Here is a 26,237-nt window from a genome sequence, read left to right as displayed (position 1 = left end):
ATAAATACCACTCTGACACTCAAGGGACATCTTCACTTTAAGGCCTTTGTCACAAATCTGAATCTTTATTGTTCTGAAATGTTATAAACATAACTCAAAATAAAAACTTCAATATTCAGTCTCAGAAGAGGCGTGGCTCAATGCCCATCACATGTAACAAGAAACCCTCCTTTAAAAAAAAGGAAAAAAAAAATACTATGAGAAGTCTTTCATATGAATGAAAATGCAGCCTTTGGATGTTTTTCCCCTCATCTCATTAGCTTGTATGCACGTGGAAACCAAAAGGTTTGCATTTTCGTGTAACAAGAAACCCTCCTTTAAAAAAAAGGAAAAAAAAATACTATGAGAAGTCTTTCATATGAATGAAAATGCAGCCTTTCGATGTTTTTCCCCTCATCTCATTAGCTTGTATGCACGTGGAAACCAAAAGGTTTGCATTTTCTTCACAATAGTTCTTGCTATGATGTTTGACGGACTTTTTGCCACTCAACAAATTCATCAAGAAGAACAGGCCCTAGAAATAAAGAAACAATTTGTGTTAGAATTCGATGAATTCATATTTCCAGCTATAAAATAAACTCACTACAACCTCTGTAATGATAGGGGCCTGACCCTTCCCTCCTTCACGTGTTTTGCTTCTGACCACCCTCTTCTGTCCATTGGTGCTCTCTTAGCCTTTTCTTTTTCACTCTTAAAGACATAAAGGACTTTTCACAATATCAGGAACAACTTCATTCTCAAGATGTGTTTCATGAACCCTCTAATAACTGAGTCAATACTAATCTCTCCCTTTTTCTAAGTGCCCATAACATTCTGGCATTTAATTATTAAACAATCTGAAAAGTGTTTGAAGTAGTATATCTGTATTACCTCCCCAAGAATTATGTAAGCTTGCTGAGGGAAGCTGGCCATATTACAGACTTATTTTATTCCAGTAACAGGATGTAATACAAAGCTGAATACAAAGCAAGTGCCTAATGCATACCTGACTAATAAACTAAGTACTATGCTTAAAAAGATATTTTTATAACACAAGAGGTCTGAACTCATTTACCTACAGAAGCCAGATAAGCAAGTAAAATAAGTTCAGTGTTTATTCTGTTTAATGTAGGAAAAATCATTGCTACAAAGAAATATGAGGGAACTTCAAAAAATTCATGGATTAAAGGCTTGTATTATCTTTCAATTCTAATTTTCCACAAACTTTTTCAAGTACCCTTGTATGTTTGTCCTATTTTGTAAAAACATACAACCCTCTGGTGGTCTTTTTTTTCTCTTGCTTTCATAGACATATTTTTCTAGTGTGAGAAAAACAGTAGAGCAAGCACAATAATTTCAGTTTATATTTATAAGAATGTACCTTTCCATATAATCCTTCTGAACACTAAAACAACACATGCAACCAAAGTGGTGGTGGGAAATGAAAACCTAATTTATAGTTCTGGAGAATTAATTGGCTTATCTAATTAATTTGTTGTTACTTCAAAATTCTGTTTTATGGCATCCTAGCTTTTCCCCTGAACAGGATAGACAGATACTTTAATTTGAAGGACTGAAAAATTAAAAATATTTCACTACCAGTTTACTCAGAATCAATCTATAATTTTCAGAGGGAAGTTATTTTGACATTATATGTCATTACTGTTAGTGGGGTACTATACTAACTTTAAAACTTTTTCTATTGCAGTGATTGTTTTGCTTTCATATTTCTAAAATTATGACTGCACCTTTCTTCCACAGAAAAATGCAAGGAAAGGCAAGAGGAAAGCAGAAATTTAGCTTCTAAATGCAAAAATTATAATTGAAATTTAGCCACAATCTTTGGTTACTGAGGAATTGAAAGCTTTTCAGTTACCAGCACATATTTTATAACAATGCTCAATCTAAGCTCTCTCCCCTATTCCCCCACATGATTAAATAATAAAAGCTACTGTTAGGAAGTTTAAAACCTTTATGCTAATACTACACAAATGCATACTCTCATTTAATATTTTTAGGAACTTTATTTTCATAGAAACACGTTACATTATACTTACAAGCACCATCTTCATCATAGTTACTAAGATCAGCATGGACTGTTCTGCTGAATTCTAATACATTGTACCACTGATCTTTGTTCATAACACGATACTTTGATTGCTGTGGAAAATAATGTAAATAATTGGATTACAGAACAAACATTATTTATTAGGGCTTGAGTTTAGTAAATGTAGTTTTAAAATTTTGGGGATTTCATTTTTCCAAAAACATTTATTCCTCTTTTAATTAAATTATTTGTGTTTCCAAGAGAATCCTCAAGAGCACTTACATATTTACGTCCTCTTTTTTTTCCCTTTATTATTCTCTCATGTTTGAGGAATAATAAGAGCATCAAGGGTACTATTAGTATGAATAAAACTCAATGAAGTTTTACATACGTACATACTTGTGCAACCACCATGATCGAGATATAGAACATTTCCTACATTCAGTAAGTTCCCTTGTGCTGCTTCCTGGCAAATCATTTCTTTGCATGAGACAGTGCTTAGCCACATATTGAGGCTGGCATCTTTGGGGAGCGTAGAAAGAGTACAGGCTTGGGTTCAAATATCACCTCTGCAGTGATTGGATTGTAGTACCTTGCAGTAGTAAATGGATTAATAATGGTGGTCAGGGGTGTGGTTCTGGGGGCTTTAAAAAGAGAGTGAATGAGGAGGTTATTCTCTGCTCTCTCTCTGCTTCCACCATTTTACAATGTGATACCCTGTATAACTGTTGACACCACTAAGACTCTCACCAGATGTATTCCCTGGACTTTGGACTTCCTAGCCTCCAAAACCATAAGCAATAAATTCTGTTTTCTTTCTAAATTAAAAAAACAAAACAAAACAAATATCACCTCTGCCACTAACTTGAGTGACCTTGGTAAAGTTACTTAAGAACAGAACCCATTTTCTGGCTAAACGGGAATAAAACTTAATTCAAAACGCTGTTAAAGAGATTAAAAAAGGTAACTTATGCCAAATAGTGTGCACATAACAAGTGTTTGAAAATAATTAGTTCTTCTTCTCAGCTCCCCATAGAGGTGAATATTTTTATATTCATTTAAATTTATTTTTACGCAAAACCACTAATGGGAGAAAGGTAGATCCATCCATCAAAGTATGTACTTTATTGGGCTTAAAGATTTAATTGTGCGTAAAATTCATTCGCATAAGACCTTTTTATACCTTTGTCTCTTATCACAAGCTTTAAATAAAACTACCTGTTATGATGAGCAATCGGTTTTATGAGAAATTATTTCAAAAGGAAAGAGTATCTGTATTCAAAAAATGGTGAGAACTATACCAAAAAACCCCCCCTAAAATTAAAAAGGCACAAAAACAGATCTAAAGCTAGACAAAGAAAGCAATGGAAAAAAGGATAACACTTTCTTGGAACCATTGCCTATAGTAGGTGCTATGATAAACCTAAAAGAACAGTCACTTCTCTAATTCAGCATACTTTTTTTAGTAATCAATACATGTATGCATAGGTATTCAAAAAGTTCACAGAAAGGTTCACATTATCTCTTAATTCTATTTTTCCATGAACTTTTTGAAGTGCCCTTGTACGATTATATATAGCCATTCTTATATTTGTAGACAAAAATTTTTAAAGTTTTATTCTATTTCTATACAATCAGCCTAAGTAGAAAGGGCAAGTTTTATTACAGTTGGTTCTCTCATGTGCATTTCAGCCTAAGACTCTGTATAACAGAAGGAAACTAAATTTGTGTGCTAGCATCAATTATCTCTTGCCAAAAGCCCAATAAACTAATTTGCATGAGAATGTCTACGCTAAAATATATTTTTGGATGTTTCTTTTTTTTTTTTTTTGCAGGGAGGGAAATCTTATGTACAGAATATATTAATGAACACGAACTTGTATCTAACAATGACAACAGATACATACACAATACACATTTTAACAGAATTGTTTCACTATGCAGATTTTTTAAAAATGCAGCATTAAAAATCTACTGTCTTTTCTTCAATTAAAAGTACATTTTCATTCAGATTAAGTTTTAAAATAGTATTTTCAAAATAAAAACACATGCATACCTCCAGGTACTGGTAAAATACTGAGAACAGTGGCCATGTCCTCCCAAGCAGAAGAGCTAACATAGACTTAGCAGTATCAATATCGAGGCTTCTCTGATCTTTATCCTAAAACATAAGTGAAAAAATTTTCCTAAGTGTGGCCTCAAGATGAAAAACTATTAAAATAACTAAACGTGAAAAGTGCACCTACCCTTGCAAAATCAAAGGCATATCTGTAGATATTCTTAAACGACGAAATATCATTCAGCTGTGAGCGCAAAAAGTCAAATTTATTCTGTAATTTTTCTGTGCAGTCACACCTTAAATTAAAAAAAATATATCAAACATTATATAATCAAGAAAATAAATAAAAGCATCTTTGAGGGAAGAAGGAATGCATTAAGAAAAAAGTGAGTGCGTTTATGAAGTTAATTCAGGTTTAAAATTCTCTGATTCATAAATTTAGAGAAACAAACTTGTTGCCTTCTATCTACCTATGCAATAAAAGAAGAAAAAAGGGAAAAAAAGAAAAAAATCTGACAATCAGTGAAAATTCAATCCTATAACTTTTCCTAAAAAATAAATTAATTAAAAAACTTAATAAAAAATTCTAATAAAATCACAAATATCTCTTAAAAAGAGATGTATTAAAACATGCTCTTATCACATATAAAGCTAAAAAACAGTGACAGAGCAAATAAAATTAATCAGACCACGGTCACATATTTCTTTGGAAAGTTCATAGGCAACAGTTTGGTGAGAGATTAGCCATGAACGGTTTTTAAAAGTTTAGGCTATAACACAGAGGAAATTAATACATATATTAAGTGGTCCAGTTATAAATCCAGATTCCTACATTTTTAGAGAACAAAAAGTCAAGGTCAATCAATGGATGCACCTAACTTCAAGTAGGGTACATATGCCAAAGCATGCAAACAACGAGTTACACATGTTACTTCTAAAGACAAGACATTAAATATAGGCAACTAAATAGATGGAATGCTCAAAAACCTTTACTGGCTTTCTCACTCTCACTGGGTTAATAAATTCTACTACTTAGCAAGAAGCAAGGCAGAAAAGGCCTTTCACAATTTGGCACAAATCTCCAGTCTCATCTCTTGCTACTTCCTAATATCTTTACCATCCTCTAATTATATTTCACTTACCATTCCCAAATGCCACACATATAAACGCTTTAGCACATGTATTTCCTCTACTTGAAATGCTGTTCTCTTCAATATTCTGACAAAGTATTACTCATCAAGACCTAACACATTTTGCCATCTCTGAAAGACCATCTGACTGCTCTCAATCAAATTAGTTGTGCCATCTACTGTGACCCACACTATTCCATTAAAATTTGAATTTTATTACTCACCATGCACTACAGACACCTGACATTCTCAGATTTAACTAAGACTTCCACTACACCAATCAATGATGTGAGTGTCCATGATGTGTAGTAACTTATTTTATTAAGGTGTAAACATTTTGGATAAATCGCTAATGTTAATTAAACCTTACATTCCTGGAATAAATCAAATTTGGTCATGTTACCTATTTTACACATTGCTAGATTTTTTTTCTTCTATATTCTAAAATGAGACTGGCATGTAAATTTCATTCTCATACACTCTCTTTGCTAATTTTTATAATAAGCTTATGGTATAAGCCTCAGAAAATGAAATAAGGATCATTACCTTTTTTGTGTTATCTGAAAAAGTTTATGTAACCCTGGAATTAGCATTTGCCCAAACTCAGATGAAAAACCATCTGGGATGTTTTACTGAGAGAAAAGGAAGACTTTTAAACACTAGATCAACATTTTTAATAGCTATAGGACCATTTAGATTTTCTATTTCTTTCTGTTCTGTTTTTGATCATTTAAACTTTTCTGGTAGATTGTTTCACATATAACTTTTAAAAATATGTTGATTAGAATTATTTATAATGTTTTCTAATATACATTAACATTATTTTTGTTTTTTTGTTGTTTTTCTTGACCAATCTCGCCAGAATTTAATTCATTTAATATAGAATTTAAGGATATATATTTCCATCTTAAAAAACTTCAGCTATAACCACAACTTTTGACAAGTATACTGCTTTTATTATTCACTTATAAATGACATCTTGACAGGAGGTTGTTTTAGAGGAGTGGTAGAGATAAAAATCTTAATGGAATAGGGTTGAGACAATGAGAAGAGAGGAACTGGGGGAAAAAATAAATACAGATAAACACTTCCAAACAGTCTGGTTCTAAACTGGCACAGAGAAAAGAAGCACTAATTTGGCCGGGGCGGGGGTGGGGTGGGGGGGTGGGTGGTCAGAGAGTTTTTCTTTTTTTTTCCTTTTTAAGTGATAAAAGAAATATCTTCTGCTTCTTGTTAGATGGAGTAAGCATTCTTTCTCTCTGTGTCTCTCTCTCCCGCTAAGTACAGCTAAAATCCCCAGACATCAAATATAAAACAAACATAAGAATACTCTGAAAGGTGGAGATGTGAGGAATGACATGGTGATGAGTTCCCTGGGTTTCTTTTGGTCTCATATATTCCAGACTTGGAGCTGAAGAAACCAGCATACCAGAAACATCAAGAAGGGCAGGCAAAAAAGCCCCAATAGAAAGCCTGCTCTTTTTCTAGCTAAAAGACCAGAAAAGGAGCAGCCTAGTGAGACAGAAAACTTTCAGAAAACGAACACTCTTATCAATCATCAACAAAAATCTGTGGCCCAACTTCCCCCAATGCCAGCAAAGACCGAATGGGGGATCTATAATGTCCACCCTCACCAGGATACAACAAGGTCCCTCTCTCAATTCCTGCAGTGTTGGTGGAAACCACATGGGGAAAATGAAATTCCACTCCCACCAGGTAGCAATGTGCAGCCAATCTCCCTCTGCCCTGGGGTGGTATATGGAGGCCTGGTGAAGAGTCAGGGCTTTCACCATCAATCAGTGATAACAAGGCCACCACCCCAGTGTTGTCTGTGGAGGCTGTGTAAAAAATTAATAACAAGTCACTCCTACCCCTTTCATACAAGAAGCTATCAGTGGAGGCCTAGTGGGGACCCAGAACTCTCACCCCTGCCCAGCAATAAAAAGGAGCATCCCTTCTGGGATATCAGTGGACACAGAATGGAAATTAATTTCTACCTGCACCTGGCAGTAATAAGGCAGCAGTCTGTTTCTCCTGTCATAGTGGCATTAGAGGAAGCTAGGTAAAACAGAAGGCTTAAGTAAGATTCAGAGTTTTCTAATACCCCAAATGTCCAGGTTTCAATTAAAAAAAATCATTTATACCAAGAACCAAACGGAATACAGAAAGACAATCAATAGATGCAAACACCAAAATGATAGAGATGTTTAGAATTATCTGACACTGATTTTAAAGCAGCTATGATAAAAATTCTTCAACAAACAATTTAAGAACACAAAGAACAAATGAAAAAATAAAAAGTATCAGCAAAAAAGAGAGAAAGTCTAAGGAAAGATTATAGTAGTCCCCCCTTATTCATGGGGATAATTTCCAAGACACCCAGTGGACAACTGAAAACTGAGGATAGTCTCAAACCCTAAATATACTATGCACAAATTTCTTTTTCCTTCTTCACAATTTCACAAATAGATAATTCATTCTTACTGCAGATATTAGCAGTCTCAGCACACAATTTTTTACTTCCCTTATTAAGTTGAGAATTATCACCTTTTCACTTGAAGCACTCTTTTCTTTGGCATATCCAAATTGCCAGCATCACTACTATTATGCTTTGGAGCCATTATTAAGTAAAATAAGGGTTATCTGAATACAAGCACTGCAATGCCCTGAAAATCAATCTGATGACCAAGATGCTAATAAATGACTAACGGGTGGATAACATATACAGTGTGGATACACTGGACAATGGGATGATTCACGTCCCGGATGGGACAGGATGAGATTTCATAACACTACTCAGAACGGTGTACAATTTAAAACTTACAAATTGTTTACTTTGGGAATTTTCCATTTAATATTTTTGGACAGCAGTTGACCATGGAAAGTGAAACCATAGATAAGGGAGACTACTGTGTAAGAACCAAGTGAAAACTTCTGAACTGTAAAATACAGAGTAGATTTAAGCCCAAACACATCAATAATTACACAAAATATAAGTGATCTAAATACACCAATTAGAAGACAGAGATGGACAGAGTGGACAAAAACAAAAAAACTTGACCCAACTATATGCTGTCTAGAAGAAACTAACTTCAAATTTAATAATATAGGCAGGTTCAAAGGAAAAGAATGGAAAGTGACATATCACAGGAACATCAATCAAAAGAAAGGAGCTGCCTATTAATATCAGCTAATGTAGGCTTAAGAGCAAAGAAAATGATCAGAACAGTGAGGATCATACCTAAAGATAAAAGGGGAGATTTATCAGGTAAATGTAACAATCCTAAACAATCCTAAGTAATCCTGTGTCTACCAAACAACAGAGCTGAAAAGCATGTAAAACTAGAACTGAAAAGAGAAATAAACAAACCCATAATTATAGTCAAAGATTTACATCCCTCTTCTCAGCAACTGACAGAAAAACCAGACAGAATATCAGCAAACATACAGAATTCAACACCATCAACCAACAGGATCTAGTTGACATTAATGGAATATTCCACTCAATGACAAGAGAATACCCATTCTTTTCAAGTGCCCATGGAAAATAAACTAAAGTGACCATATCCTCAGCCATAAAGCAATCCTCAACAGATTAAAAATAACTGAAATCATACAGACTGTATTCTCTGACCACAGTAGAATCAAACTAGAAATCAAAAACAGAAAGATAAATACAAAATTTCCAAACACTTAGAAACTAAACAGCAAACTCCTAAATAATTCATAGGTGAGAGTCTCAATGGATACCAAAAAATACACTGAACTAAATAAAATGAAAATACAACAAACATATCAAAATTAGTGAGATACAAATAAAGCAGTGCAAAGAAATTTATAGCACTAAATGAAAACATTAGAAAAGAGAATAAGGCTCAAATCAAAAATCTAAGCGCACACTTTTAGACTCTAGGGAAAATAAGAGCAAAATAAACACAAAGCAAGCAGGAGAAAGTAAATAAGAGCAGACATCAGTAAAATAAAAAACAGAATAACAGAGAAAAATCAATGAAACAAAGCACCAGTTCTTTGAATACCAGTTCTCTGTCATTAAACTGACAAGTCTCTAACAAACTGACACAATGAAAAGGAGAGAAGACAAAAATTACCAACATCAGGAATGAAATAGGATATTATTACGGTCTCAAAGACATCAAAAGGATAATAAAGAAATCCACTATGTGCAACTCTACACACACATAAATTTGACAACTTAAATAAAATGGACTACTTCCTCAAAAAACACAAACTACCACAAACACACACAATATGAAGTAGATAATTTGAGTTGTCCTATAACTCCAAAACTTAAAAACTTCCAAAAAAGAAAACACTGGCGTCAGATGGTTTCACTGGACGATGCTACCAAACCTTTAAGATTTACAAAATCTCTTTCAAAATAAAAGATAAGAAAAAACTTTCCAACTCATTTTATAAAGCCAGTATTACCTTGCTGGCAAAGTCAAAGACAATACCAAAAAAAGGAAAACCACATACATAATTATATCTACATTTTTATATTCATAATTATATATATTCATAATATATTATCTACATAATTTTATTCTACATTAATGCAGAAAAAGCATTAAAAAAATTAACATTCATTCATGATAAAACTCAAAGGAAAAAAAATCAAAATAGAGGGTAACACTTGATCTACATCTACAAACAACTTACAGCTAACATACTTAACGGTGAAAGACTAAATGTTTTCCCTCTAAGATGGGGAACAAGGATGTCCACTCTCACCACCCTTATTCAACATAGCAGTAGAGTTCTAGCCAATGAGATAAGTCAAGGAAAGAAAACAAAAAACATACAGATCAGAAACGAAGAAATAAACTCTTCCTATTTCAAGATGACATTATCAGAAGGTTAACACACATCAATGGAATAGAATAGAAAACCCGGAAATAACCCACACAGATATGTCCAACTGATTTTCAGCAAACGTGCAAAAGCAATTCAATAAAGGACAGACTTTCCCACAATTGGTACTGGAGCAAGTAGACATCCATAGGCAAAAAAATAAATCAAGATCTAAGTCTCACACCTTTTACAGAAACTAATTAAAAATGCACCACTAACTTAAATGTAAAATGTAGAAATATAAACTGTCCAGAAAAAAAAAAAAATAGGAAAAAATTCTTAGGATATAGGATCAGGCAAAGAATTCTTAGACCTGACACCAAAAGCACAATTCATTAAAAAAAAAAAAAAAAAAAAGTGATAAACTGGACTTCATCAAAACTAAAAACTTTTGCTCTGCATAAAACCTTTAAAGAGGATGAAAACACAAGTTACAGAACAGGATAAAATATTTGCAAAGGATTCATATCTAGAATATACAGAGAACTCTCAAAACTCAATAACAAAATATTTATCCTCATGTCTGTTACCCTCTTTCCCATTTGCCTTCTGCCTCTCTGCACTAATTTCCTCAGATATTACAGTTCAGTGATTTTTACTTCAACTACCTGTACCTCTTTTCTATCTCATCTACTATGTTTTTAATCTACCAAATTTTGCACTTTTAGAAAGTTAATTACTTGAAATCTAATCATCTGAGACATTCCCTTTTTCTTTAGACATATAGTTATTTTATTTTGAAATTGTGGTAGTTCAAAAAACTAATCTTAAAGGTTCTGAAGTCTGTTTACTAAAATTGATTTCCCAGAATGTTTAGTGATTTCTGATTGTAAATTAATTTTCAAAGAACCTTTTTCTGCAGAAATGGAGGTTTCAGTTTAAAATACATTCCTCTACAGAAGAACTGCTTCCGCTACAAACATGAGAGTCCTATTTTCCTGGGATAACTGTAAAACACATTTTTGTGTTGGGTCATACAAATAGTGAATTCCAGTCCGAAACCTGCATGACAAAGAATATAGGACTAGGAATTCTCCTGGATAGAAGCACTTTACCTCCCGTAATATGCAGAACCAAGCACAGGTAATCAAATCTCCACTTACCAGGTAGGTTTGTCATCGATGGCTTTATAGGAATTTTTTATCTGATTCCCATCCTACTCAGGCCTTCCAATTTGCTCTCAACATGCATGACATGTTAACAGCAGACCGTAACTAGGAGTAGGTAGGTGTTCTCAGGGTAGATGCCAGCTCCTTAGATCCCTAAGGAGTCACCATCTTTCATCATTTCTGGCCTCTGTTATTTTCCTTAAAGGCAAGCCCAAGTAATGGTTTTTAAATATGTTTTTTATATTTTATCCAGCATTTAAGTGTTTTACATGAAAAATGGCTTCTTTGCACATTTAGTCTGTCATACTGCCAGAAATGGAAATCAAAATTTGGATATACTAACCATCTAATTTTTCAGTGGCCCAGTTCATTATATATGAATGAGTGTACAATATGCTTCACAAAGAAACAAGAAAAATTTACTCTTACTAATTATTAGAAATTCATTATTTACTATTTTAGTAAGTGGCTTATATTAGTGCAAAAATTATTAATTATGTGAAAAATAAAACTTTAATGAAAAGTTGAAAATGCAGTTAACTTTTACCATGGAGATATGCAAAAGAAACAAATTCTCAGATTACATGCTACTATAATGCTGTTTCAAAATTTGGAGATGAAGTCTTCAAGATCTTCAGACCGATGATCACTTGAAAATGTTCAAGGGTACTATAAGTGCCTTGATACACATATCCTTTCTCCCCCACGACCTATCTTATGTAGGGGCCTCATCTTTTATATCTGTAGCTTCTGAAAACAATGGCTTTCACATTTTTTTTTTTGCAACGTGAGTCACATTTTTACAGAAAATCTCATGCAGAATCTTAACAGACTTAAGATTCAGGAAGGCAAAGATAAAGGATGCCTCCCTACACAAGAAGATTGTCTTCTCCCTACCACCAGACTGAAAATCATTGTCATAGCATAACGCAACGCCTGGCATATTGAGGCACTCCAAAAATAATTGTTAAATAAAAGTATGAGTATCAAAAATAAACCACAAAGTAGGTGATTTACTTATATGAATATAAAAAGTTACAAAATTCCTGTCTGAGGCAAAGTTAGTGGGAAATTGTAGATCAAATAAAATCATAATGCACATACAAAGGAGATAAGAATCTAAGAAATTACAATCTTTTCCAAATATTTTACATTCCATAGGAACACACAGCAATAATATTGCTTATGATGTGATCTCAATAACTTTAAACAGAGAGATAAAGTGAAGGAAAAAGCAAAGATTCAAGTAAAACAGACCCTGGTTAAAATTCCAACTTCTCCATTTTCAGCCCTGTGGCATGAAGCAAGTTACTTAAACTTTTTCAGCCTGTTACCTCATTTTTAAAATGACAATAACAACAATAAAAATTTCATAAGATAACCATAAGGTAAGTTACTCAACTCTTTTCAGCGTTGGTTTCCTCATTTTTAAAATGACAATAACAATGATGATAAGTTCATAGGATAACCATAAAGATAAAATGAGAACACATGTCTTAATTGCTTAGCACATTTCTTAGCTTAATATACTTCTTTTGAAGCAAATGGATTTAAAATCACCTACACTACACACCTCTGTCCAAACTATTTCACACCATTCATAATGGTCTACAATAAATCTTGAACAGAGAAAGAATCCAACAGAACTGTTTTCTTTTTAGAGAAGAGTGAAAAAAAGAATAAGAGCACAAACTTCCACATTTATTACCAATGTCGTAAAGACTGAACAAACCTAGCAAAACCAATAAACACACCCAAGCAGTCACTAACACCAATGCAATTCTTATATTTAACCTAGCCCCCAAATAAACTTACCAGAGTTAATAACATCAATTATCTCTTAACTTAGGAAGTTTAGAAAGAATATTTCCCCTGAACAACAACAAAAAAATGTATACTTAACAAGCATATCATGGAAAGCAAGAAAAAGGTTTCTCAATAAGTACCAAATAACACTACACAGATTTTAGGGAACACTGGCACAATATACCACTCTCCCAGGCCACTGTGGTCATTAGAATGGGAAGAAATGGCTCTAGATTTCAACATTACAACTTGGGAATTTCTTCAGTATTTCAGTATCTGATTACCAAGGGAGGCTTTCAAATTTCTGCTTCATCAAAGACCTTTAAAATGAGAAGAAATTCCCATTTATATATTAGATCTAAGTGAGGGTCTTCTAATCAGAAAGTTCCAATAAGTGGGCTGTGACACACTGATGTGTAACACAAAGAATTTCAGCACAAAGTTTGGGTTTAGAATTCCCTCTAAATCAGGTTTACCAACCAGAGCAATACAGTCTACCTCAAAGGGTATTTGAAAATGTGGAGAGGTGGCATTTTGAAATTGTCATGATGATTCTAAAAGAGAGCAGAAGGGAGGGATTCTAATGGCAATTAGTTGTTGGAACCCCAAATGCTAAACTGAATGATTGTCACACAGCACACACCACAGCATCCCATCTATCCTATTCTTCCACCCCCATCAAAAAATGGTATAAATTTTACCCATTCTCTCTCTCTTAAAGAAAGTCAAACCAAGCCATTCCTTTTCATTTTCTATGTCCAGGATTCAATAGGGACAGCAGAAGATGTACAACAGAAGATGTAACCTACTGGCAGGCAACTTGGTTACTACTACTGTTGTAGATGCTATCCCTTTCCCTCTTTTTTCATTAGCATAATAAAGCACAGTCCTTTATCAAAAGTTTATGTTCACAGTTTTCTCCACCAGCATGGTATTTTATCCTTGCTCCAACACCAAACTTTCAGGTAGCAGACATGAAAATTCTCCACTCACTCCAGTAACATATGCCAAAACAAAAACTTGCAAATATCCTTGGAACCTTATATCATAGATGAAGGAAGAGAAAGATCTGTAACCTCCTAGCATAAACAAAATTGTGTCTGTAGCAGTAAATGTGCATCTTAATGGGGACAAGGTCCCCAGTTTTCATAAGATTCTCAAGAGTTTATGACCTTAAAACATTAAAAACTGCTCACCAAAAACTATCCCCCAAATCTCTAATGGTTTCCCAATATCTATAAACATATGGTTAAAATCTCTCACCATGTTAGCTAAAGCCTTCCACATTACAGCCATTATCTGAACTATCTAAAATTCTAAACCAATCCTGGCAATTTTCTTTTTGTTATCTCATGATTCTACCAAACCATATTACCTCCTTCAAACATATGCTTTCCTTTCTTGAGGCCCTGCTCACAATTTTTCTCTTCTGAAACAATCATGTTCCCATATCCTCAACCATTAAAATCCTAATTATTCTTCAAGTTCCAGTTCAAATGCCACATCTATAAAGACTTCCCTATCTACTGAGCTGAAATTAACCTTATTAACATCTGTGCTTCCATAGTATTTTGTAGTTCTACTCTAGCACTTGTCATGTTCCACCTGGATTTATGGTTATAGTATTGTAATGTCTTTCCTGTCCTATTAGAATATAATTAAAGGACAAGAACTCTGTCTTATGCCCCACTGTAATCACCAGTAAGTGGCATGGTACATTACATAATATAGGTATTTAATATAAATATCTACAAAATTAAATCTGATTTGCAGGGAAATTGGACTATTACTAAACAAAGATGAAAACTACATGGAGCAAAATATCTGAAAAGAATATGGTAATGTCATCCTGAAACTTAAAAAATGGCCAGTCTCATCCAATTACACACAAACTCTACACATGAATGTAAAATAGAGCATTCTGAAAAATGTAAAGCATTATACATAATACAGATTATAATTAATCATGATTATTATAGTATACTATTCTTCACCACAGTATATGTTTCAACTATCAGACTGCTTCTAATCTTTAGCATAATTCTACTAAAGTTTTCTATGCATTAAAATTTATTAGTGAAACAACTGATAACTATCTGATGATGATTTAAAGACTGTCAGATAAACTATGCCCAGGTTAAATTAAACCCTAAAAATACAAAAAATAAAAGGAATTAAGACTGACGTTTTATATTTTATGATTATATTTATTAAATAAAACCAAGTATACTAAACAAGTATAAATTTTGAAATTAAAACATACAGATTCTTTCACCTCTCTTGGTTTAAATTTCAAAGTATTTTATTCCTAGCAAGTTTTCCACAAGATTCAGGGAGTAATAAGACTTGGCCAAATGAGTGAAGACACTTTGTACTTCATCTAGCAATCTAGATCATGGGTAAAAAAACAACTATTTTCCCAGTCAAGAGTACTTGCTTATTTGAGTAGCTTCAAGGCTTTACAGTATATAGTTCTAGGGTGATGGGCAAGAATAATAAATAAGTGAAAGAGAAACTTCTGAGGCAGTTCTAAGTGCTGAATAATTGCTTTTATTTTGTAAACCCTGCGAACTTTCTATAGGAAAGGTGTGCTAAAAAAAACCATGCTCATGGGCCAGTTAACTTCTGTTCTTGTACCCAAAATCATATGCTGCTAATTATTCAGGAATAAAATATTAGAAATGCTTTGTGTTTACACATTTTTATTATACAAAGACTCTTTATATTATATTAACTTAAGTAATAAAAAAAAAAAAGAAGAAGAAGAAGAAACTTTTCAGTTCAAAAATATACAACCAGGGCCGGCCCGTAGCAGTGCGCCGCTTGGGAAGCGCGGCGGCACTCCCGCCGAGGGTTCGGATCCCACATACAGACCGGTGGCTCACTGGCTGAGTGAGGTGCGGGGGCAGCACCGAGGGTTGCAATCCCGTGGCCGGTCCCGGTCCGGGCGCGACACTGAGGGTTGCGATCCGTTGCCGGTCACGAAAAAGACAAAAAGGAAAAAAAAAGGAAAAAAAAAAAAATACAACCACTTGTTAGCTGGAATACTCCAAAAAAGCAGTATACAAAAAGCTGTAGTAGTAGAAGAAAAAGCACTCATAACACCAATTAATAAGCCATGGTACAACATAAATTTTAATAGAACAGACTGAGTGATATAAAAACTAGCTTATATTCTTTGCATACTTTTTTGTACATTTTATTTAATCTTTCTCTAAAATGCTTATTAAATGGTGGGAAATAGCCCAAAGAATTTCAGAACTAGTATATTTTAACTGGGCATATTATGATACCTAGATGTATGACAGAATTCAGTCAGCTGCAAATACTAAGACTTAAAAAGTTAATAACAGCCCTCCATTTAATAAAGAATGCTAATTTATATATGAAAGAACAATACAATATGAAGTGCAATATTGTCGACTGGTAATCAGAAAACTTAAATTCTAGGTCCTAATTCTGTCACTAAGGGATTGTGCAAACTTTGCCAAATATTTTCTTAACCTCTATGAGTCTCAGACTCCTTATCGGCAAGTAATGGAAATGGGAGGGTAGATTTTATGTTCTATTCTAGAAATTATGATTTGGTTCATATGAGCAAAGGTTTTTACCCAAGGGGAAAAAAATGTATCTATGTGTTAATGCTCATTAAAAAAAAGAATTACACTGAAAATTCAAATATAAAAATTTTAAGTGCCACATGAACAAATATACTTTCTTTAAAAAAAATTTAAGGACAAGCAAACAAAGAATAAAGGAAGTTAACTGTTAATAAAAGCATAATCACAACAGAAAATCACATGGCTAATTAAGGCCCAGTTTTTGCCTCAAAAATATTATAAATTAATGCTTCCTCTATCTTAGCATGTTGATAATTGGTAACATCCTACATGAACAGGCAACATGACAAAACATAAAGTTAACACATAATTACTAATTAATTCTGAAATTAAACACACTTTATTTTTGAAAAGCAAAATCAAATTAATTTTATAAAAGCAATTCTATAGCTTATAAAAATGTTTAAAGGCAGTATCTTAAACTAAAAGTATACAACTACAAAATGGCTAAAGACTGCATGGGAGTCATACACCATTTCTACTTTTGTTCTTTATGAGATTCATTTGACAAAAAAAAAATCGTGAAAGTGTCATGTAATTCTATCATCAATTTTTTAAAAATCAAGTATAAAATTATAGAGGGGAGAAAAGAGGTCCCAGAATTTAAGACTGCCCAACAACAAACTCCTTAGAAAACATGATTCTGTATTCAGAAAGGGAAAGCCTTTGTTACCCAAACAACCTATGAATAAATAACTCTTCGATCATGGACTTCTAATTCACTCAACAAGAGAATCAATTAATTTTAATAGGACTGTACTGAAATTTTTAGAGAACATGAAAAACGGGGTAACTACTCATTTGCCAAGACCACAATATAATTTTGTCATTCTCCAAACTGATTGTTATAGATCAAACCGATTTGATTATTTAAGGTGAAACCTTACTCCTGAAAATTATGAAGCACAAAATATAAATTAAGATCTTCAAACAGCCCATCAAATTTGTTTTTTAAAAAAATGTCTTACTGTAATGAAGTCATTCCCTTTAACCATTCTTCCTTGGTAAAAAATCCCATGCTTTCAGCCTCCAATTTCCACGCTAAAACTAACATAATAATCTGGAAAGAACAGAACATAAAGGATAGGGGAAAAGTCAGCACAGAGATAATCATGTCTATATTTATCATGGAGAGCATTTTTATACAACTGTTTCCATCCTCCAACTATTAAAGAGTACAACCTCTTGAATTATTAACTAAAAAGAAATTGAGATGTGCCAATTTCTTAAAAGTAAAAAGTTCTAATAGTTTCTGAAGGTAGAATCTCTCTTATTCTATTACAAATGACATTTGTATCAAGGATACTTGCCCAACTTAATTAAAAATAACCTAAATGCACGTTTATAATATTAAACATGAAGAAACAAAATCTTCATACAAGATTAAAGTGTCTCAATTTTTAAAAATTTATGAATATGCTATACCCCACTTATATTCCATTCTACTTAGAAATAAAACATACATTTTCAGGTTCAACACCAATGTCTTCACAAAATTTTTCCATTCCTTCTGGCCCTACAACTTCATCAGGACCTTCAAAGACAAAAATAATTTACATATTTTATTGTTATAATTTAATATCCACATAAAACATAAGCCATTTATGCTAAAGGCATCTGTGAATATACCACAATACTCTGCAATAACTGAATTTGAATTTTGGCATAGCTTTGATAAAGTATAAATATTTGTTACAGGATTTAAAATTTATAATTTTAAAGTATTCTTTGAACACCACATTAAAATATAAAATTAAGGAAATAAAAAAGCAGTAAAGACTCCATTAAGTATTAATCACTAATTTGTACAAAAACTGGAACACATCTATTAAAATAACATTTACTGAGAGCCTACTTTGAATAAAACTTTCGGCAATGCAGGAATATAAAGAAGCATAAAAAGGCCAGAGCTTTAATCTATTAGAATGTGTCAGACCCAATGCACAGTTTAATACAGTTATCAGAAGAATATTTGCTTACTTACTAAAATAGAAGGTCATTCATTACCCTTTTGAAATATACTCATACATAATTTAATTCTTGAATAAGATATATATATTATGAAAGTATGACTTATGGTAATTACTACATTCCATTTCCAGAAACAGATATTTTCCTTATCATCTTGGTTCTAAAATAAACAGCAAGGTATTAGTTATGTCACTTTAATGTAGAAACAAAAGTTGAAATCTCTTAATTAGCTTATGTCTATCATTTGTCCAAATATTAATGGTACTTATTCCTTATTTAACTCCCTTAGCAACATTAAAGATAAGCCAATACATCAATTCTCATATTTTGTTTATTATCAAACTCCCAAAATATAGTAATTACACCATCACTAGGTTTCTTTTGTGACTTGATAAGACTACAACAAATTTTGTAACAGTATGAAATATGATAGAAATGTGTTTACCACTATGTGCTTTTGAAAATATGAGTACGGTCTTGAAATATTATTGTTAAAGTAGCCCAGAGAAGCCTCTATTTTTCTTTCTTAAAGGACTAAAAATATTCTAGCTTTATAAACCAGAGTAGACTAAGGCTGCTGAGGTGGATTTCACAGCACCACCATCAGATTACAAGTACAATGCAAAGCCACATCCTTGAGCTTTCCTTAATAGAAGAATGTAACCATCCAGTATGTGACTGATATATTATTGCTGTCTGAGATGAGATCCAGGCTACTAAGCTGACATTAATACATGGTCTAAAACCAAAACCCTTTCTTGTGTGTGTAAAATGGTAAGTGTCATTAGGTTTAAGTAAGTACTAACAATGCAGTGAGGTGTTAAAATGTGAAGTGGATGGTAATTATAGGAAACTTTCACTTCCTAATAGCACATATTTGGAGAATTCTTTAATGAGAATGTGTTAATTTTGTAATTTAAAAAGCATACACATAAAGCTGTTAAAGAGTTAAAAAAAAAAACCTCGTAACTGAGTATGCATCCTTATATATAACTGGAAGAACACAAAAATCAGATAAAAAAAATTTAATGGAGGAAAACAAGAAAGCAGAGGGTTTTTTTAAACCATGATAGGATATTCTAAAATTTTTTAATGGAACAAGAAAGCAGACTTGCCAAAGCTGCCATTAGTGATTAGAAAAGAAAGCTGAAGAGTTATGTCAAGAAATATTGGCTATTGTCATAGAAACTGAGGGATTAGTTGGTGATTAGTGGTTTAAAATTTTACTAGAATCAAGTTAAATTAGGTTATACAGAGATATATAAGATATATATAAGACCTTCTATATATGTTAAGTGACTTTCCCAAAGCAACAAAAATTGTAAAGATCTAAGTGTATACCAATGCTTTTTCCCCAATTGCATAATGTTAATTGTACTTTTCAAACAATACTCTTCCAATAAAATTACTCCCTGGGTAAAACCTCTGGAGCTGAATTTAATTATACCTTTCAGGCAATTAGGTCCCACTCAATTTAAGAAGCTACAGAAATGATTTAGTTCACTTTACTAATTCATTCTACCCATGGGTACTATATTAGGATTATGCAATTATAACTTTATTTTTTGATTCTTTATAAGACTTTAAAAGTGCCCCTTCACTTTCCATATTTTTACCTCAGGACCAATATATTACTGAATCCTTGTTAATTTAAATATCACTCAAGAATGATAGGTCTTGTGAAAGGGCGAAATCATCATGGTTATCAAACATGACCTACAATACTGTAATAACAAAATTAGAGATATTTTCAATACTAAAAGAAAAACAAACACCATCAATTTTCTGTCCCCCCCCCCCTTTTCTGGCGGCTGGCCAATAAAGGGACAGAACCTTAGACCTTGGTGCTATTAGCACCATGCTCTAACCAACTAAGCTAACCAGCCAGCCCCTCTAACTTCTTTGTAACCGTAAAGAAATGATCGCAGCTACATCTGCAGGGCCTAATACCATGCCAACCATAACAGACGCTCAGGAAAAAAAAGAAATGTACTCAGTGACACAGCACCTTCAACATGAGCTATGTAAGAGCAGTTGTTAATTCTGGGACAATATTGTAAAAAACACACAACCAATAAATCTGATGCTGTTACTATTACTGAGCTCTGACTATCTACCAGGTAGTGTACTAAAGGCTTTACAAGTATTATTGTCAGTAGGCACAACAATTATCTCTATTTTAATAAGGGACATCCCCATTTTAAGACATAACAGTTACTGTTTATTCTGGCAAACAACCAGGTTTCTGTCCAAAGTAGTCTCCATGGGGAGGCCTTCCTTTAATCACTCTATCTGAAAGTCCATCCAGCCCTTCGTTTCTCTCTATTCCTAAACCTCACCATATTTATAACCTTTATAACCCTCCACAATCTGTAATTATCTTGCCTACGTACCTGTTTACTGACTGTCACCCTCACTAGAAGGCAAGTCCCCTGAGGGCAGGAATCTCTGACTTATTCACTACTCTATCCTCAGCACTTAGCACAGTGCCTGACTTATAAATATGTGCTCAGTAAATATTTATTCAAACACTGAGTAAACGACAAAATATAGGTTAACGTTGAGTGCAATTACTAATATTTTCTTTGAAAAAGGTGAAAAACAGTTGCCATGTACATAGTCATAAATATTTATTCAAACACTGAGTAAACGACAAAATATAGGTTAACATTGAGTGCAATTACTAATATTTTCTTTGAAAAAGGTGAAAAACAGTTGCCATGTACATAGTCATGTACACACTTAAATAAATATAAACATTATAAGACAGTAGTAGTTAAAAAGCATAGACTCTAGTGTCAGAATGACCTGGATTTGAATCCTGGCTCTTGTCTCTATATGAACGTGGCTAAATTACTTAATGTAAGACTCAGTTTTCTCATCTATAAAATGGGGATAATATCACTTAATTAACAGAATGGTCAGAAGGGCCGGCCTGGTGGCGCACTGCAATAGTGCGCCGCTTGGGAAGTGTGGTGGCGCTCCCGCCAAGGGTTCGGATCCCGCATACAGACCGGTTCCCGCTCACTGGCTGGGCGAGGCGCGGGAGCAACACCGAGGGTTGCGATCCCGTTGCCGGTCCCGGTCCAGTATGGGGGGCGACACTGAGGGTTGCGAACCGTTGCCGGACACGGAAAAAAAAAAAAAAACCAGAATGGTCAGAAGGAAAAATGATATACTTAAAACAATTTCTGGAATAATGATAACAATTATTATTATTAAATTATTATCAAAAATACTAATATACAAAATAAGTGTTTAATTAGAATCTTATGCTGCCCAGAAAATTCTTAGGGGAGGTAAAACAAGTAAACATAAAAGAAAAAAATTTACTAATTATTTTTATGGTATTTAGTAACCTTTATAAGTGAAATAAGATTAGTGACCTTTTGATTCTGTATCATGCATACCAGTAAAACTGGCATTTTGAATAATGGGTCACCATTCTAAATGGAGGTCAGTGAGAAAATGAATTCCCTTCATTTAAAATGGGTTAGGAGTTATCTTGGGATGCCAGTAATAGCATTTTTTTCTGGTCTAGAAATAATCTGTTCTGCTACTAAACAATTTTTGAATTATACTTTTGGGAATCACTCGGCTGATCCCAACAGTGAAGTTACTGCCCCGCTTTCAAACTAGTCTCCCTTTCCATACAATTTGCCTAAACTTATACCTCAAAGTTCAGAGTACACTTTAAAACTTAACATGGGTTAGCACCAAATACAAGAGTACTTCAAAAAGTGCAGGGAAAGACTGGTATTAATCTTCAATTCTATTTTTCCATGAACTTTTTGAAGTACCCTCATGTAAAGCAATAGCTACATATACACTTTTATTTTAAACAGAATTTGAGAATGATAGTGATAAAAAGAGGGAAAAAATATAAACAAAAAGCAGGGAAGCAGGGAAGAAAAAAGAAACAGGAAAAAGGGGGTGGGGGGAAGTAAAACTTTAAAATTATTAATTCCAAATGACCAAAACAATTCTCAGGAAAAAAGTAATAAATGGGAAACAAGTGTTCCTTTTCATATATTTGCTTAAGTCTACAGCCTCGTCCCTGGCTGGCTTTGACTTTTACCTCTAAGCTACAGTCCCATGCTGGGCCTAGAAGCTTTCCATCCACCTCTTAACAAGATTTAGCTGAGGTTAAGTTAGCTCCTCCAGAAAGCCTCCTCTGATACTGTCATAGCTGGGTTACACATTCCTCCTATGAACTCAAGAGTGTTTCTTCCTAATACAGTATTTATCACACTATATTAATATCAGTCTATTTACTTATTACTGTATCTTTAAGTAGAAATGAATAATTAAATAACAATGATTAAAGGGTAAAAGTGTTGTGCAATGATATATCTGAGGTTTAAATCTTTTACTGTCTCCCCAAAAGTTTCAGAAAATGTTAGTTTCTAATTCAGAAAAATTTCAAGAAAAAAATATTGACTAGAAAAATGTTTTATTATGTTCTGTTTTATAGAATACTACTTAGCCAATGGATGTAAATAAATAAGTACATCTGTCTCAGTTTACAAATTTTATTAATAGTAAATGTCTCTCACCTCCCCCACTAAATTTATACTGAATATGTATTTAAAGAAATATCAGCTTGAAATGGCACCAAATTCTTAACCTACCCACAATCCTTAGACTTGACCCTGATCCCAGCACATAGCACTAACACATAAAAGGCCTGCAATAAATAATTTGTTAAATGAATGAACCAAAAAGACTTTTTAAAGCATATGACTGATATCTTCTTATATTAATTTCATTACCTGCATACTCATAAAACCAAGCCAGGCACTTCTTGCTTGAAAAATGTTCCTCTCCACTTATTAGTCTAGCAGGGGGTTGGGATCTGCAATAGCTTAGAAAACACACAAATGCCTAAGATTTTTATAAAGTCTCAACTCTCAGTGAAAAGCTAAGTTCAATATGAATTATTTCAATCCAAATTAAACAAAGTATTTTTTTTACAATTGGCATTATAGGAAAAAAATAAGATTTAAGTATTTGAAATAGTACTCTATACATAAAAATTTCTAGCTAACAAAACCCAAATGCTACTTTGCTCATTATCAAAGTCCAAAAATATCAATAAAATTATTTCCCCACATGTCAAAAAATTACACATAAGTTCAACCTAAGACTCAGTGCAGGATCGGCAGTTGAGTTGAGAAAGTATAAATCTTTATTGTGATTCTGCTGATTTGTGTGGAAATTGTATTTGTGTATGACAGATAGACATTTAAAAACAAAATCTTACAAAGTATATTTTGATACTGAATGAGTCAATATTTCAAAATAAAATGATATATTAAGAGTTGCTTATTTGTCATCTACCAAGCTTAAACAGATTCTTAAAGATAAACGACTTAGGACCTAAGGGTACATTGAATTACACAAATTTAAAATAAAAAAAAAAATACCACAAAAGTACATAATAGTCCAAATAATTGGGCCAATGCTATTTAATTCCAGAATTTTTTTTCATAAAATAATTTTCATCATTTTTTATAAAATCATTAAAAGCTGGGAAATTCAAAATGGCCTCTAGGATTTAATGGACTTCAGAGAATCTTTTCTCAAGGAATTCGAATAATTACACTACCACAATGATACAGAAATGTTAGAACTTCTGCAATTGAGTAACATAATGTAAAAAAAAGGTACCATATTTAAAAATTTAGATTGATGGAGCAAAGTATCATCTGCGTTCTAATAATACCGCCTGCTCAGCTATTTTAATGTGCTTAATTTAAATAATTTTGATATATTATACACTTAAGATGGCCAAAAGTTAAACTAATAAAGAAACTAATTTGCCTGTGTTTCATAAAAATATAAGGTAGTAAAGTAACCATGTCAAATTCTAACGTTAGCTACCAAGAGGTATTGGAAAATTATATCATCTTTCACATTAATAGCCCAAGAAATATTTCTTAGGCTCCTTTGCCAAAACATAGTAATGAAGAAAAAAAATAATCAACCAATTACCAAAAGGAAGATGCAGACTAGATAGGTCACCTACATCACATTTTAAACAGTAGATCTCTCTTATGGAGAGCCCTATATTATTTCTTCCTTACAATGCTAGCCACTGTCTTCTTTTAATGGTAGCATCTAAAGTGGTCACATCAAGTGCCAACCACTGATAGAAAGACACCCAATAAGGGGATTAAAAAAAAAAAATCTCACTTCTCACACCTAAACTGCAACGATATTTTTTGCAGTGTACAGTGTTGTTGTGATGCCTCAATGATATGCTATAACGGGATCAAAGAGCTGTAACCATAGTACTGCTTTGTCTTCTTTTTCTTCAGGAGAATACAGAGTACAATAGCTCCAAAATTATTAATATTTATACTGACAGCGTCCTGAATGCTAGAAAACAAAAAGCATGCAGGGCCATTCCAACTCTACACGTAAGGGCTTGGTACAGGTAGAGACACTATACTTCCAGAAAACGGGGCTCCTTAAATTTAAAAGGACTCCTGCTGGGATCGTCCGGGTAAGGCCACTCCAAATACTAAATCTGGAGGTCAGTTATAACACAGGAGTTCTCCTTTCTACCATTCCCAAGGAAGTTGTCAAGATTCCTTATGTTCTGCTCCTTTCTTCACGCTCTACAAAGAAATTCGAGAAGTGACTATTTCGCGGATCTGTACTCACTTCCAGGTATGGGGAAAAGGCGGGGGAGGGATTAAGGGAGCAGGGAACCAGGAAAGAGCACAATTTACATATGCATATTTCCCCACCCTCCAGGGCACGTAGGCTCTAATGTGGGGCAACTCGTCTAGCTCCTCCAAAAACGCCAGAGCGCACACTCGCGAACACGAGGTCGGGTCCCGCGCGGAGACTCGCGGTGCTCCGCACCTACCGCCTAACTTGATCAGAAGGGCCTCACCTCTCTCAGCCCGAGCCCGGGAGGTCGGGCCCGACTCTTTTTTCCTCTATCTCTCCAGCAAAGGAGGAAAGAGAAAAGCTTGAAGGGTGGGGGGAGGCAGTACCTGGAGATTTTACACTTTTTGAGTCCTCCGTCTTCCGCTACTGCCGCTGCCACCCCAGGGGATTTTCTCTTTTTCTTCACCGGCATCTTCCGCCCTCCCCGGCAGGGTGGGCAGGGGAGCCGGGGAAGGGGGTCGCTGTCTGCTGGGGGCCCCTCAGCGCTAGCACCCGGTTCCCAGAGACAGCAGCAGGCAGAACAGCAGAGTTGCCAGCCTGCACCGGTGCGGCCCAGTCCGGCCGCCGCCCGCTCCCAGGTCTCCTCCTCGTCTTTCTTTGCCCGGGACACTGGTGGCTTCTCGCCGGTGGACACTGCGGCTCGATCTCATCCGGAGGAGACAACGCGGACAGCGCGGCACCTCCACCAGTCAGAGAGAGCAAGCAGCTCAGCATGACCCGGACAAGAATCGCCCAGGTCCGGAAGTGACGCAAACGCAGAGCTGGTCGACGGGAGGGGCGTGGCCCTGGTTGGCCCGGGCTATCCGCCGGCCAGGCGGAGTGACGCTGTCAGGCCGCGGTGAGGGAAGAAATCTTGCTGTGTTGGCCGAGTGAACGCCAGCAAAACTCGGTATCCTGTCCAGGCTATCCTGACCTTTCTCATGAAGCTTCCACCCCGCCCTAACGCTGGTAATCACTGCCAAG

The 26,237-nt window shown here is 34.3% G+C and overlaps 1 protein-coding gene across 1 annotated transcript; it reads right to left on the bottom strand.

Moving 5' to 3' along the window:
• Window positions 1-302: 302 nt before the first annotated feature.
• Window positions 303-25,956, bottom strand: DCUN1D5 (DCN1, defective in cullin neddylation 1, domain containing 5). The gene is made up of 8 exons (XM_008584637.1): window positions 25,601-25,956; window positions 23,366-23,457; window positions 18,086-18,156; window positions 17,591-17,682; window positions 4,273-4,381; window positions 4,083-4,187; window positions 2,037-2,139; window positions 303-514 (listed from the first exon to the last, which is right to left on the bottom strand). The coding sequence occupies exons 1-8, from the start codon at window positions 25,684-25,686 to the stop codon at window positions 459-461; spliced, it is 714 nt and encodes a 237-aa protein (XP_008582859.1). The 5' UTR covers window positions 25,687-25,956; the 3' UTR covers window positions 303-458.
• Window positions 25,957-26,237: the final 281 nt, after the last annotated feature.

The sequence above is a fragment of the Galeopterus variegatus genome, unplaced genomic scaffold (genome assembly GCF_000696425.1).
Source record: "Galeopterus variegatus unplaced genomic scaffold, G_variegatus-3.0.2 Scaffold3326, whole genome shotgun sequence".
Lineage (NCBI taxonomy): Eukaryota > Metazoa > Chordata > Mammalia > Dermoptera > Cynocephalidae > Galeopterus > Galeopterus variegatus.
The sequence above is the reverse complement of the archived record's forward strand: the minus strand, read 5'-3'. Positions and strand labels throughout refer to the sequence as shown.